This window comes from Malaya genurostris, chromosome 3 (assembly GCF_030247185.1).
Source record: "Malaya genurostris strain Urasoe2022 chromosome 3, Malgen_1.1, whole genome shotgun sequence".
Taxonomy (NCBI): Eukaryota; Metazoa; Arthropoda; class Insecta; order Diptera; family Culicidae; genus Malaya; species Malaya genurostris.
The window spans coordinates 221919689-221933414 of NC_080572.1; the positions used below are offsets into that span (position 1 = coordinate 221919689).

The following is a 13726-nucleotide window of genomic DNA, read 5'->3' on the forward strand; positions in this document are numbered from 1 at the left end:
TAGTTTACGGTAATTTTATTCGATGCGACATTTTGCCGTTATCATTTTAGTGTTGATCGCCGAGCACCTACTAGCTTCGCTTAATTATCTATTTCTGTGTCTATATTGTGGGTTGATTCATTTATTTTCTAGCAATAAAAACTGTGATTAGTCAATCGAATAAATTATCGTCTTTATTTCCGTTAGTAGTTGATTTACTTAGCACATTCTGTCTGTTTAGTCATTTTCATTTGCTAGTTAGAATTATACTTCTTGATTTCTATTGAGACGAAAAATAGTTCTGAACAGGAATGCAGGTAATTCTCGACGAACATGAACTAACTTTAGAAAGATTGATCGGACTGGAAACTAGGATCATACAACCAGAACGGTAAGATGATGATGCTGTGTGTTTGTATGAGGGCTTTTAAAGAGAGTTCGACGAAAAGGATAGCGTCACAGAGTTTCCCAAACGGATTTCGGTAGCGTAAGTGTTTTCAAGTAGAAATTTTTGTAGGGGAAGTTGTGATGTTAGACTGACGAAATATTTCGTGTAAATGCATTCTATATGTTTGATTTCGTGTTGGCTGTTTGCTGTCGTTTAATTCGTGTGCTATTTTTTAAAATGCTTATTTTACAATATTTACAGATTGATTTTCATTTTGTTTATTACTTTTACTTGGAGCTTTCATACAGGATACAACGGGAATTTTCATATCTTTTTTTTATAATTTCTGTAGAGGTGAGTTATAATGAATGGTTGGATGTTTGTTTATTTTACCTATTTGCTTTTACTACACGAATTTGGTGGTATTGGATACAGACAACAGGAAATTAGCTTTGACGGCGTAGAATAGACAGGTGTATTGATATTTGTTTTGATTACTCGTTTGCTGAACTGCTTGATGTCTTCTAGGTTAATGGTTTGGATTGAATGATACAGTTTAGCTATCGACTAAATTTCGGCAGCGTTTCCAATGATTAGATATGAACATGGTAAGTGGGATTCACTAGACACAGGGCCGCGTATGAGTTGAAACTATGAAGGTGAAAGGTTCATATTGCGTTTGTCACGGATGCTGCTATTGACGAAAGGGCAGTTTTAAAAAGTTGTTACTAAAAAAACATCAGGAAACTGTTCAGTTTTTACGAAACTTTTTCTGGTGATTTTTGAACCAACCTATGATGGGAGTGAAAAATTGAATTGAGTATTGAAAACGATTTTAGTATTGAACAGAAACTTTCTAAAAAGCATGCACAACACTCAAGTATAAACTCGGTACATATCATCGTTGTGCACGATCTTGCACGCACAAATTTCTGTAGCAAACTTTAGATGTCATTTCTTTAAATTTAGGTTATTTTCTAATTCATTTCCTACAAATTCTTCTAAGGTGCCATTTTGTACAAGTAACAGTTTTCGAATTAAAAGAAGGCGGGTGGGTAATATCAGAGACATAACTGGATGTCGTGAATACGAAAACAACTGACTGACTTCCGAATATCAATTAATTGATCAATTGTATGAATTATGCAAGCATTCCCCTTTTCCACATTTTTCGCAAAAACAAAGAAGGCTTCACTTGATCTCGATTACTGTGAATTTCACACAGCGAAAAGTGCACAAATCTAACCAAACTGTTCTAGATTTGCACTAAACTGAAGATATTTCCATTTGATTTGCGAACAACAAATCCTAATAGTTTTTTAGAAAACTTTCAGAGCCATTAGAACGGCTGATTTTGTGTAATGCTCTCCACCGTTGTTTTTTCACCAATGCTAATGACTGGCAGCTGTGACGTAATCGCTCTTGTCGAAAGCGAAACTAGAAGTGCAGACGACACAAAACACATCTGCTCGCAGTGGCGATAGAATCCAAGCTGATCCAATTTTTGTTGAGAGGTTTGTTTTTACCTGATTTCGTTTGTAGCTTTTTCACTAATGGGCGGTCCTAACGGCTATCAAAATAGAGCATATAGAATTTTAATTTCGATTATTTCATTTCGGATATGCATTTTATTGAAAGAAAGTATCCGGATGCTGTACGGGATTCATTCCTGCCTTTCAGAAGGACCAAATTGTGGAACTCACTACGATATTAAACACTGTTCGGAACATTTTCTCGAGCGATTTGTTGTACAGCAGCAGATATTTTGTTCTCTTCCTCAGAACGCGTTCTGATTGGCTGGTGTTGACATGGGTCAAATGAGACAGGTTTTTCAATAGTGTACTATTGAAATACTTCAATGCTTTTTCTATACACGCTTAAGTTGAAAAATTTCGATTCTATTGGGAGTTAGATTATATAAATCCTTTCACAGATCACTGAGATATGAGCTTTAAAAATACGAAAAAGGCAAACTCGCCTTATGAATTATCCTCTTTGATACTCGTTTATACTAAACATTTCAGAAAAATTTAATTTTGAATTATTTGAGATTATGTCACACAACTGAATATTTTATCATAAAATTGTGATAATATTTCCGATGGCATGTAGCAAAAATTATGTTGATTCGTTAGATACAACAAGAGATATTCACGATCAAAAACTTATCACTCTCTCAGAGCGTAAATTTTGAAAAGGCACCCCATTGTAAAGTAAGTCGTATTCACGACAAAAATTAAATAAAGCGCATGTCCGGGTTGGCGGTTCAATGCATAGGGTACTGGTTTTACACCCCAAGTGTCGTTTATTCGAGTCCTAACTTGGAAGAATCTTTAGTGTCAGTAGGATCGTAGCGCTAGCCATGTAATGGTTCTGTACGCTATGAATCGGCAGCGAAGTCTGTTGAAACAGAAGGTCAAATTCCACAGAAGGAATATTGTATTGCATTGTCCTAACTGAAATATGGGAAAATGGTCACACTTTTAGTTTGTCACATTCATAACGAGTGCAATATTGTAACATCTGACCGCAAATTGAAATGAGAATAAATATTGCATGCAATTTTTGCTTGACAAAGTTGGCTGCGCAATATCTAACATAATCAGTTAAAACCAGTGATGCCAGGTTTGCAGGTTTGTCTGCAAATCCGCAGATTTTTTATAATGTGTTGCAGACATTTTTTGTTGCAGACTTCCTTGCTGACTTTTAAAAAACGAGATTTTTTCAGAGCTTCAGCTCTGCCGGATGGAAGCAGAACAGGAAAAAAATCAGAATCTGTTGCAAAAGCAAATATGTTTATTCTGTCAAATCAATAAGCGTGGTCTATTTTTATTTTTGTTTTTATCATTGATCAGTTTTCATGCTCGAGTGTCATAGAATGATGAGTTTTTAACTGATATTCATAAACAAAATTGAACGACTCTTGAAACCTCTAGGCTAAAGGATTTAATTTTTATCCACCCTCAACTTCGCCACCTTTTCTCTGTACTCAGGATTGTTTTTTTTTTGTTATTATCTTATAAATTTGAATGACAATTTTTTGGCAATTTTGCATGAAATTTGTGTTTCGCTTTCTTACCCACAAATAATCTACGTGGAATAATTTCCGAATGATACAATCTTCTCGTTCCAAATTGACTGAAACAGAATTTCAAAAGAAAACATTTCATTACAAGTACAGCGTTCAAAGCTAGCGTTGATTTTTAGTTCAACGCATTCAATTACAACTTATATAAAATGTAAGAGCAAATTCAGCAGCTAGAAGTTCTATATGGAAGATCTATAATAGAACAGAAACTGGAACAAACGTATCCCCAGCAAGCCGTTCTAGTTTTATTTATTCGACCAATTCTACTGTCAAATTTAAAACTGGTCTACGAAACCGTTCTATTTTTTGTATATTTGAAACACGAGTAAAACACTGCTGGGGCTGCCAGTTTTTCTTGTTATAAAATCCAGATTAAAATTTTGTAACTGACATAAATTATGCATCTAGAATTGGGATGTTCACTGGTGCCGGTGCGTTGAACGTGACGATGACGTCTTCATAAGAATTACATACAATCCACTCAGTAAGCGATTATATTTTGTTGGTCGTTGAGCGTTTATTGAACGACATACTGCACGAATTATTCGTTCAGTTTGCTGTTGTTTTCTCTCTTACAAAAAAGCGTGAGAATCAGGTGTTACCTTTATATAGAAAGAAAATTTGTTGTTATTCTACGTGAAGTAGAAGTATTGTAGAGGTATGTAGTGTTAGTTTAGAAAAATAAGTGGAAAAGCTTCGAAAATTCTTCAGTAAAACTACTCCAACAGAACTCCAACCCCTAATATGAAAAATGACTCAACAATAAATGTCTGTCTGCCGGGTTTATTGAACGAAAAAAATGACATTCGGTTAAACGGTCTGTTTCAAAGTCGGCAAACGAAGGTCCCGTGTTGGTCTCCCGTTGAACGATTGATTGGACGTTTATTGGTCCAACGAAGGACCACCGTTGAGCGTTTTTTTTCTAAGAGTGACCCCATTGAAAATTGCTTTCGAGCAGTCAGCGTGTCTTGCGTTTGTACTTGCATACAATTAGAAATCATGCGGGCAAAATCGCACACAATTGATATTTGTAACGCAATTTCACTAGATTGTTTCACACAGCTTTTTTAAAGTTTGAAGGTTCAGAATTGAATACTCTTTCTACAATTTTAATTTTTTTCACTGAAATCGAAGGACTCGAAAATTTGCCAGTATCAGTGACTGCAAACGTCAGACTTTGTTTCCACTTGCGAAAGTGTTATAAACGGCGTTTTCGCTTGAAGCAAAATCCAGCTTCGACCCTAGCTGCTGTCAAATGTATGGATTTGACAGCATTTTGGATTAGTTTCATCTTCTAGGGAAAACGACATAACTCTAAAACTTAAAGTGGCATAACGCTACTCTCACGGCCAACTGTGTCTCGAACCTGGTTTATGTATATTTTGGACTGTTCGAAGTTCATACGGCAAACAGATGAAATAGATGGTTCCTTTGCGTCCGTGATCGCTAGTCACAGTTCCCTAACTGGTACCTTAATCAATCGAACAAATCTTGCAACCGAGTGGTACTGACAATATTTCAAACCTTTGACCAACCTAGCGTTTACGCGTGAATGTCACCAGAACGTCACTGCTGCAGATGTTATTAGTTCCCTAACTCACGGCCTGGGCCCTATTTCCTACACAACACAAACATTGCGATTAAAATTACCTTTACGCTACATTCTCTTAACGTTTACATAATGAACACCGCTTAGTAGTTTTTTTTTATTCTGGTTTATTCTTCACCTTCGATATATCACAATTTAACTTCCTTCGCTTAACGTTTATTTTAATGAATAAACTGTGTATATGTGTGTGTCTGTCTGTGTTCTCGTTCACCGCAATCCTAGCTTTTCTAAAACCGCTTAAAGCAACTCCATGTCTTCCTAATCATACTATTTCTTTCACGCGGAACTGTACCCTTAAGCTTGGCCGACTGCGTTTCATGAGTGTGTTGTCGTTTCTTCATATTTTTTGGTTTAAGTTTTTTGTAGCTACAATTTTCGAACAGTTTGATTTCGCTCCAACGGTGCGGATCCGTTGCCAGTATAGCCTAAACAAAATTAAAATAACAACTACAAATGAACATAATTTTGAACATCTCATTGAGATGTGTCGAACGAAAATGAAAATGGTTTTCGATTTTGGTAATTTTATCACAATTCATTCCAGAAGTGAAAAGTGCTTATCGACTTGTCGCGCACACGGTAGTAGACGATGTAAGCGTGATGGCGATCAAACTGCCATTCGATCCTCTCTTCTGCTATTCTAGCCGAAAACAGAGTGACTGTTCTCGGCAAACGACGACAAAAAAAAACTTGACAAACTTTACATTACATAGCTAATTCTACGTACGAACGGACACCGATACGCACAAAACAAACACTCACAAGACTTGACTCAGCGCGCTGCACACTAACTTAAATTGAATGATTTCTGCTTTGTCTCTTCCACTTGTTTGCTTACTTACTGTTATGACGGCGTTTTTTTATTTTGCTACACTATTTTTCTTCCTTCTTTTTGTTCATCTTATCAACTCGTTTAAAAAGAAAGATTACACATTCCCAGCCATGTAATTTATGTCTGCTGTAAGTTGTATAGTAGTGCTTGTTTTGCTGCTGTAGTTGTTTTTTTTTTGTTGTAGTTATGGTAGTAGTGGTAGTAGTAGTAATAGTAGTAGTAGTAATAATAATAGTAATAATAATAGTAGTAGTTGTGTCGGTAATTGTAGTTGTATATCATTTCTTGTTGCTATTGACGAAAAAGTTTCTCTTGTTTTACGGTATTTTTTTTTTAATTTATTTATTATGCTGTGTATGTGTTTTTGCTTTGCATGTGGGTCTGCCTGTTGTGTATGTTTTTTTTTGTATCTTTCCTATATTTCTCTGTGCTATATGTATCGTATTTTTTTTCTTAGTAGTTGAGCCATTATTTCCCATTTTGTTCCTTATTCGTTACTATCGCGACTTATAGTAATCTGGGTTGATACGAAGCGGTTTGTTTACTATTGTAGTTGATTTTTTTTTTCTTCATCTGCAACTCTTTCTCTCTGTGGTTGACACTAGGATTATACATACGTTCTAGCTCCTTCAAGCCAATACAATTGATTTAGAATTAAATAATTTAACTTAACAAACAATAAAATTTCACTAGTGCTTTTCATACTCTCTTCGGAAATGAAGAGTTAAAGGCTGTCATTTTACTTGAAATTTAAGATGTCTGTTACATTTCACGTTTTTGTTTTCTCGTTTCGATTCACCTATATTTTTTTCTGACAGTAGCTACTTCTTTGTCGTTTTGGTTGCACATTTTACTAATTGTTAGTCTTGCACATGAGTTTGATACTTTTTTTTTCCTTTAATTCTGCCTTAAATATTACTTGCTACAGGTAAAATATATATTTATATTTTTTTTTTCAAAACAACGGTTTTCGTGTGCTGGCATGAAATAAGCGGGACGTTGTCGTACGCAACAGAAGGGAACATCTACGGATCTCGATTGATCTACGAAGGGTTGTCATTTGCTTCCGGGAGGCATCATGGAAAGTGGAGCGAATCCATTTTGACATGTTTGTCTAGCCCCCGAGGCCACTTCATCGTGAAGTTCTTGTTCGATGCTTCGAACTCTAGAATTAAGATATCCTAGGGACCATTTTGAAGTGATTTGGTTCAACCAGAAGAAGCGGTCTCTGAATGATATTTACTCAACGATTCAACTGATCACGAAAAAGTGACTGACAGTAGTTGGATTCATTGAACAAGTTCGAAGTAAAGAAATTTCTAGCAACTTGCCAATAACGCCACAATGAGATCGTTTGTTCTGGGCCTACTAAATTCGAGCGTTGACGTTTTTGTACTAGCTTCCAATGAATTATGGCATCGTGGCAGTCTTTGCCACTCGACTCCAGCAGTTTATTCAGCAGCATATTGGTTATGAAGCGGCCTCCCCCCCGAGAAAGCAAATTCCAACCACCGGTAACACTGTGCAAGACATTCCGATATATCTAGGGGCTGCTGAAACAGAGCCTACGGATCGATTTCCCGTACGAAGCAAAGGGGACGAGTCCAGCACAGCCCAGTCGGTTCCGTTTACAAACTGTCATCGCACTCTAGGAGCATCACGCGGCAACCGGCGCCAGCGTTTGCAGCATTGACGTCGGAACTAACCGCAGTATTCCTCGCTACTGCGCTCTTCATCGTCGGTGGATCCCAGCTGGATCCTGTGGCTGGTCTACGACTGCTACGGTCGAACCTAGGTAACGAACAACGTAGCGGAATTTCGATAGCCGTAACTTTTGCCTGCTTCATTTGACCCTCATCGCCGTCCGGATCATGGTCAGAATCACAAGTATTATCACGACATCGATTAGCTAGCTTTATGAATAAAAAAGGAAACAGATCACCGCGATGACCCGGGTCAACATTTCAACTATCCAGCGCCTGGCCACCGTCCTGTCACATGTAGTGTGTGCTGGTGTCCGGACTGGGGCTAGCTGACAGCGACATCGGTGTGCTGTTACCCTGGTTGAGTGACCCCGAGGAAGCATTGGGGACCGACGATGACAGAGTTTGCTGCTGCTGCTGCTGTTGTTGCTGCTGTTGCCGTTGCTGAACCGACGTTACCGATTGTCGATAGTAATAATTGCGACTGTGTATTCCACTTACTGCTAGATTATTTCCGCCACTAGAACTTAAACCAACTCGGTTACTGCTCACCGCGGCCAGACTACCGTTTCCGTACGAATTGCTTCGCGTTTGATAATTGTTGTTATTACAACTAGTACTGCTACTATTAGGTCCATAATTGTTGTTATTGTGACTACTGCTACTATCGCTATTATTAACATTAATACCACTAGTGGATGTTTTGGATGTTTTGTTACCTGAGAGAAACGGGATACCCAGGAAACACTTCTTTTTATCAGACTTGTCAGGCTTTGCTTGCTGGCCGTTGGAACCACCGGTGGTCGAAGAACCACTGCCCAGGGTGGACAGGCTGTTCGCGATCGCACGGTTACCGAGGCTAACACCGCCGCTCAGCGAGTGACTGAGGCTGGACGCTACGGAGCCCCGCAGATGGCTGTTGAGATTGCTCATGGACGATGACGTCGAGGACGCTCCGGACTGATACTGGGCGGGCACATCACGGACCGTTTTGTTCGGCGGGGCTTTGACGTAGGTTCGTGGTATTTCCGATTGCTGAAAGTAGAGGTAGAAGAAGAAAAAGATAATGAGATGTCGAAGTGATTCAATGAAGTGGAATTCAGGATTTCGACTGTGATCATCTTATAACTGAGATTATTTCTACACTCGATGTGAATGATGTCGGTGGAATGGAGACAGAGATCAAATAGATTTCACTGGAGATTTGATATCTGTATCCAACAGGCATAAAACCTCCTCATCTTTTTAATAATCTATCGAATAATCTATTTTAACTTACAAGCTAACACAAATTCTAAGACTAATCGAACAAGTAAATAAGATACAATCGTTCAATTGGACTACGAGATAGATGGAAATCGAAGGCATTGGAGCAGATATCGAAGGTTCGGCACATGCTAGTAAGGGTTCATCATAGTCGTAATTTGTTCTTGCAATAGATAATCTCATCAAGGGATGAGAGCATACATTGCTATGATTAGTGTCGAGATTAATCATCTTGAGAAGCTTGAGACAGTCGATGCGTGATGGTAACAAATCAGAAATGAAAACAGATTTAGAGACATTCCTGCGAACAGACAAAAGATCTTAAGACTTTAAGCTTATAGCGATCTTCGTAACTAAGAAGATTAGCTGGACCCGCCAAAGTAGATTCTGACGATTTTGTGCTGAATGGTTTCGATGCGATCGAAATAAATAATGTCGATTTGATGGTGAGGTGACCAGACAACAGCTGCATATTCAAGCGTCGAGCGGACTAAAGCATAATATAAAGTCTTGAGGCAGTGTACTTTAACAAAGCTCTTAGTAACGCGATACACGAAACTTGATAGCTTGGAGGCCTTAGAAATCACGTAATCGGAGTGACTTTTTAATTCCAATTTAGTATTGAGAATAACTTCCAAATCCCTAAAGGAAAGCTCACGTTTGAGCAGTTTAAGTGAGATGTTATAATCGTACTTAATTAGCGTATATTTGCGAATGCACTGAGGTCGTTTCTTACGTGATTTTTTATGCGTTTTTTCGCGGATTTCCGAAGTTACGCGGTTTTTCCTACGCGGATATTCAAAGTTACGCGGTCTCAAATTCTCTTAAAGTTGCGCGGTCGCAAATTAGTCCCACACTCGATTCATCAAAAACAATTTCTTTTTGAGATTACACCAGATCTGTACGTTTCATAGTTTTTGATTGATAACCGCCCTTATTTGATCGAAAAATCAATACGTCGTTATTCAGAATAAGGGCGAACATTTGATATAAAAAAAATTTCTTCAATTCTGCGGTGGTTTTTTTCTACGCAGATTTCCGAAGTTACACGGTCTCAAATTCTCCCAAAGTCGTTTTCTTAAAAAAAAAAATTTGTTGAGATTACACCAAATCTCAACGTTTCATGCATTTTTAAGAGGTTTGGCAGCAAACAAGTATTTTCGATTTCAGAAATCTCAAAATATTTTGAAATCCAAAACTCGATTATATTAAAATCTTAATCTGGACATATCATGCATTTCTAATATATTTGACAAAACAAAAAATTCTGAAGTTTCGCGTTTTTTTACGCGGATTTCCGAAGTTACGCCGTTTTTTGCGCTGATTTTACGCGGTACATATCCCCCGCGTAAAAAGATACCTCAGTGGAAACGACAAGGCTGAACACCTTGGTGCATTTAAAATCATCCTATTGTCATGGCGCCAGTTCGCGAATAAGTCCAGCTGAGACTGCAAAAACAAAGTGTCTTCCAATTTCGTCACTAGGTAATGTAATTTGAAATCGTCTGCGAAAGGTAGCTTATGGCATTTTAATAAAAAGTTGAGATCGGTAAGGTAAAGTAAAAATATAAATGGTCCTAAGTGACTGCCTTGAGGGACTTGTCAGAGCAGACTGCGAAAGGTGTTGTAATGCATTCTCTGACTTTTACTGACATTTATGTTAAAATGTAGTCTCAAAAAATACGAGCAAAATTTCAATCGCTGGAATTGGAAGAATCGTCGCACAAAGCATAACAAGCAAAACCGACACTTAGAAACCTGGAATATTTTCAGTGATTGAGCGCAGTGCGCTTAGCACAAGTTTTGTTGGCTTGTAAAATAGAATCTGTTGATTCGGAGGATTTTTGAATATTTGACACTTTAAGTACACAATCCCAATTAAATCCTAATTATTGTTTACTATTACACTAGAACCATGAGTATTTATAATTGACTAACATGAGGTTATATTTATAAGTACTGACTAAGGGTGAAGCCAGAGAGAAAGCGACAAGCGACGCGAAGCGATGCGATGCGATCATTAAAGTTCTGTATTTCATTCATTTGTTTACAGCAACAACTTCAACAGCTTCTCCATGAGTATTGAATCGCTCTCCACGCAGCTTATTCTTCACGAAAGGGTACGAATAGAAGTCGTTAGGTGCCGAGTCAAGACTATACGGCGGGTGGTCCACATCAATTTGACGTTATGGTGTTAAAATAAAAGATAAACTCAAGATGGAATAGTCAATGATTTTTCATGTACCATTCATATAGAACCCCTAGATGAATTCGATTCACCGTCAGTCGCAGTCCAATGATTAGTTGAATCGAAACAATAAAGATTGTCCCAGAAAGTATGGACGCAACCAAAAATCGCTGCCATTTCGCAATGGTTCAAAATCTGTCAATTTTTATGGCTGCGTCCTGTTGCTTACACTCTTCTCTAAGCACTTGTGCAGTTGTTTAATCGTTTTCATTAGTTTGTTTCGAATTGCTTGGACATTCAGCAGAGCAACGTCGAAAAATTGTGTACAAATGGTGCACAGAACGCGGACTGTCACTGAGAAAGATAGCAAAAATGAAAGGAGTAAGTGAAAAAGCCGTGCGAAATCCAATCAGGAAGTTCGGTGAGGATAACACCTTTGAGGATAAACCGAAAACGGGCCGAAAAAAACGGTCCTGCTAACCCTCAGTTGGATAAACGTATACTGAAGGCGTTCGAGCAAAAAAAGTAGGTTTTAGTTCGGGATGTGGCCAAAAAAGTTGGCACTTCGAAGTCAAATGTTCTTCGTGCTAAAGAACGTTTAAGTCTTCGAACCTATAAGAAACAGAAAAAGCTGTACAATATGATTCTTGCTGGAAATTTGAACTGCATAATCATGGACGACGAAACCTACGAGAAACTCGATTACAAATTCTTGCCAGGACCACAATATTATACGGTGCAAGAAGGGCAAGTGTTAAACCAGTCCGAGGCATCGATTGAAGTCGAAAAATTTGGTAAGAAAGCTATGGTCTGGCAAGCAATTTGTAGCTGCGGTAAGATTTCGAAACCCTTCATCACCACTGCTTCAATGAACAGCGAAATATACATCAAGGAATGTTTACAAAAACGACTTCTACCCATGATGTGAAGCCACAAGGATCCTGTTGTCTTCTGGGCAGATCTTGCTTCTTGCCAAAAATGTCACCTTCGTCCCAAAAGACTCAAATCCACCAAATTGCCCACAACTTCGACCAATTGAGTAATTTTGGGCATTAACGAAGGCACATCTTAGGAAACATGTCTCGGCAGCCGAAACCATTCAACAGTTCAAAAAAGATTGGAAAAAAGTGTCAAAACTTGTCGCCGTTCGCAAGAAGGTGCGCCAGCTAGTCTACAATGGCTAAGTAGCAAATGTTGAAAATAATATTGTGTTGTTGTAGTCTAATATTATCAGTATATCGAATAAAATTTGAATATCTAACACTTGTGAATTATTTACAGCGAAATCAAAGTGCGTTCATACTTTCTGGGCCAGTCTTTAATCGTCCAGTCACTCTATGCGCCGTAACTATGGTAATGTTTGTTTCCGTATTAGTAACATATCGTGTTCAAATATGCATGATATCGAACAATCTCGCAGCACTTTCCGCGATTCTTTATATTCGAATGTAGAAGTAATTTATTATTCTCAACTAGCCTAATATTTAATTAGTGTAAAACGTTTTAATTCAGCAATCATATCAAAAAATCTTCTACGCAAAACTTGCAAAACGTTTTGTTTAATTTTTTTCGGTATTGTTGCATAACCATGGTATTTCTGCGACGCTTTTCTATGTTTATCGACGCTTTCAACAAGGGGCTAATAAAAGTATACTATTACAGAGTTTACGGATTCACGATTACTGAACAAGCTTTCTTTTCTTTGATTAATATGGGACTTCGTAATCTTGCGTTTGGTTTTCTTATTGCACGAAAAACATCCGACAAACAAATTGACGGCCACCATTTTATTTGAAGCGCTTCGAGCGCGAACAACTCTTATTGGATTTGGATTTGGATTGAGACACCCATACAGTCGACTGCTGTTTAGTTTCGGGCTCGTATGAGTAAATCTATGTTTCGTCACCTGTGTAGATGTTATACACCAAATTTGAAGAGCCACGGTTGAATTTTTTCAGATTTTTTTAGCTTTTCACACTATTACCCAAGGATGCCTCCATTTCACGGTACGTCACATGAAGATCTTCCATTATCGGATTTTTAGCAGAATCGATGTTTCCTGGTAAAACAACTGATTTTGGACGACCTTCTTTGAATTAATCGTCAAGCAGACTACGACCACGATTGAATTTGTTAGACCTTTGTTTTTTACAGTCACATAGGATGGTGCTACACTGCCAAAAGTCGAACTAAGCATTCTTGTCTTGATAATCCACGACGAAAATCGTAATAAATCATTACATATTTGATATCATATTCTAAATGGCATCGTTACAAATTCGGACATTCAAAGAAATGAAAGTAATTATAATTTTCGCAATCAATGAACTATTAGGAATATCAATACTCGAAAGTAGGAAGGAAACGTGTCAGTTTCATTCGTGATCACGTCAATCTGGTTATGTCTCTGACATTATTAACTCCCATTTTTAAATTCGACCTCAGAATCTTGAAGACTTCCAATATCTCATGAAAGTCTTCATGACTTCAAGTATAAAGATACATGAAGTATACAGACGGGGAGGGCGAAAGGTTGGGCGAATGACTGCACGGTTAAAACTTCTATAATAATTAAAAAGCAAATTCAAGCTGAATGCTACTATGGAAAAAGAACTCTTGATGGAGCAAAACCATGGGTGGCGCTACTCCGTGTTGGCCCGACTGGTTTTTGCA

General features: G+C 37.9%; 1 protein-coding gene across 1 annotated transcript in view; it reads right to left on the bottom strand.

The window, feature by feature from the left end:
• Positions 1-3248: 3248 nt before the first annotated feature.
• Positions 3249-13726, bottom strand: part of LOC131435482 (serine-rich adhesin for platelets) — a 549621-nt gene continuing 539143 nt past the window's right edge. The window contains exon 6 of the mRNA XM_058603410.1: positions 3249-8634. Coding sequence (XP_058459393.1) covers positions 7891-8634 — 744 coding nt within the window. The 3' untranslated portion in view covers positions 3249-7890. The remainder of the gene's footprint in view (positions 8635-13726) is intronic.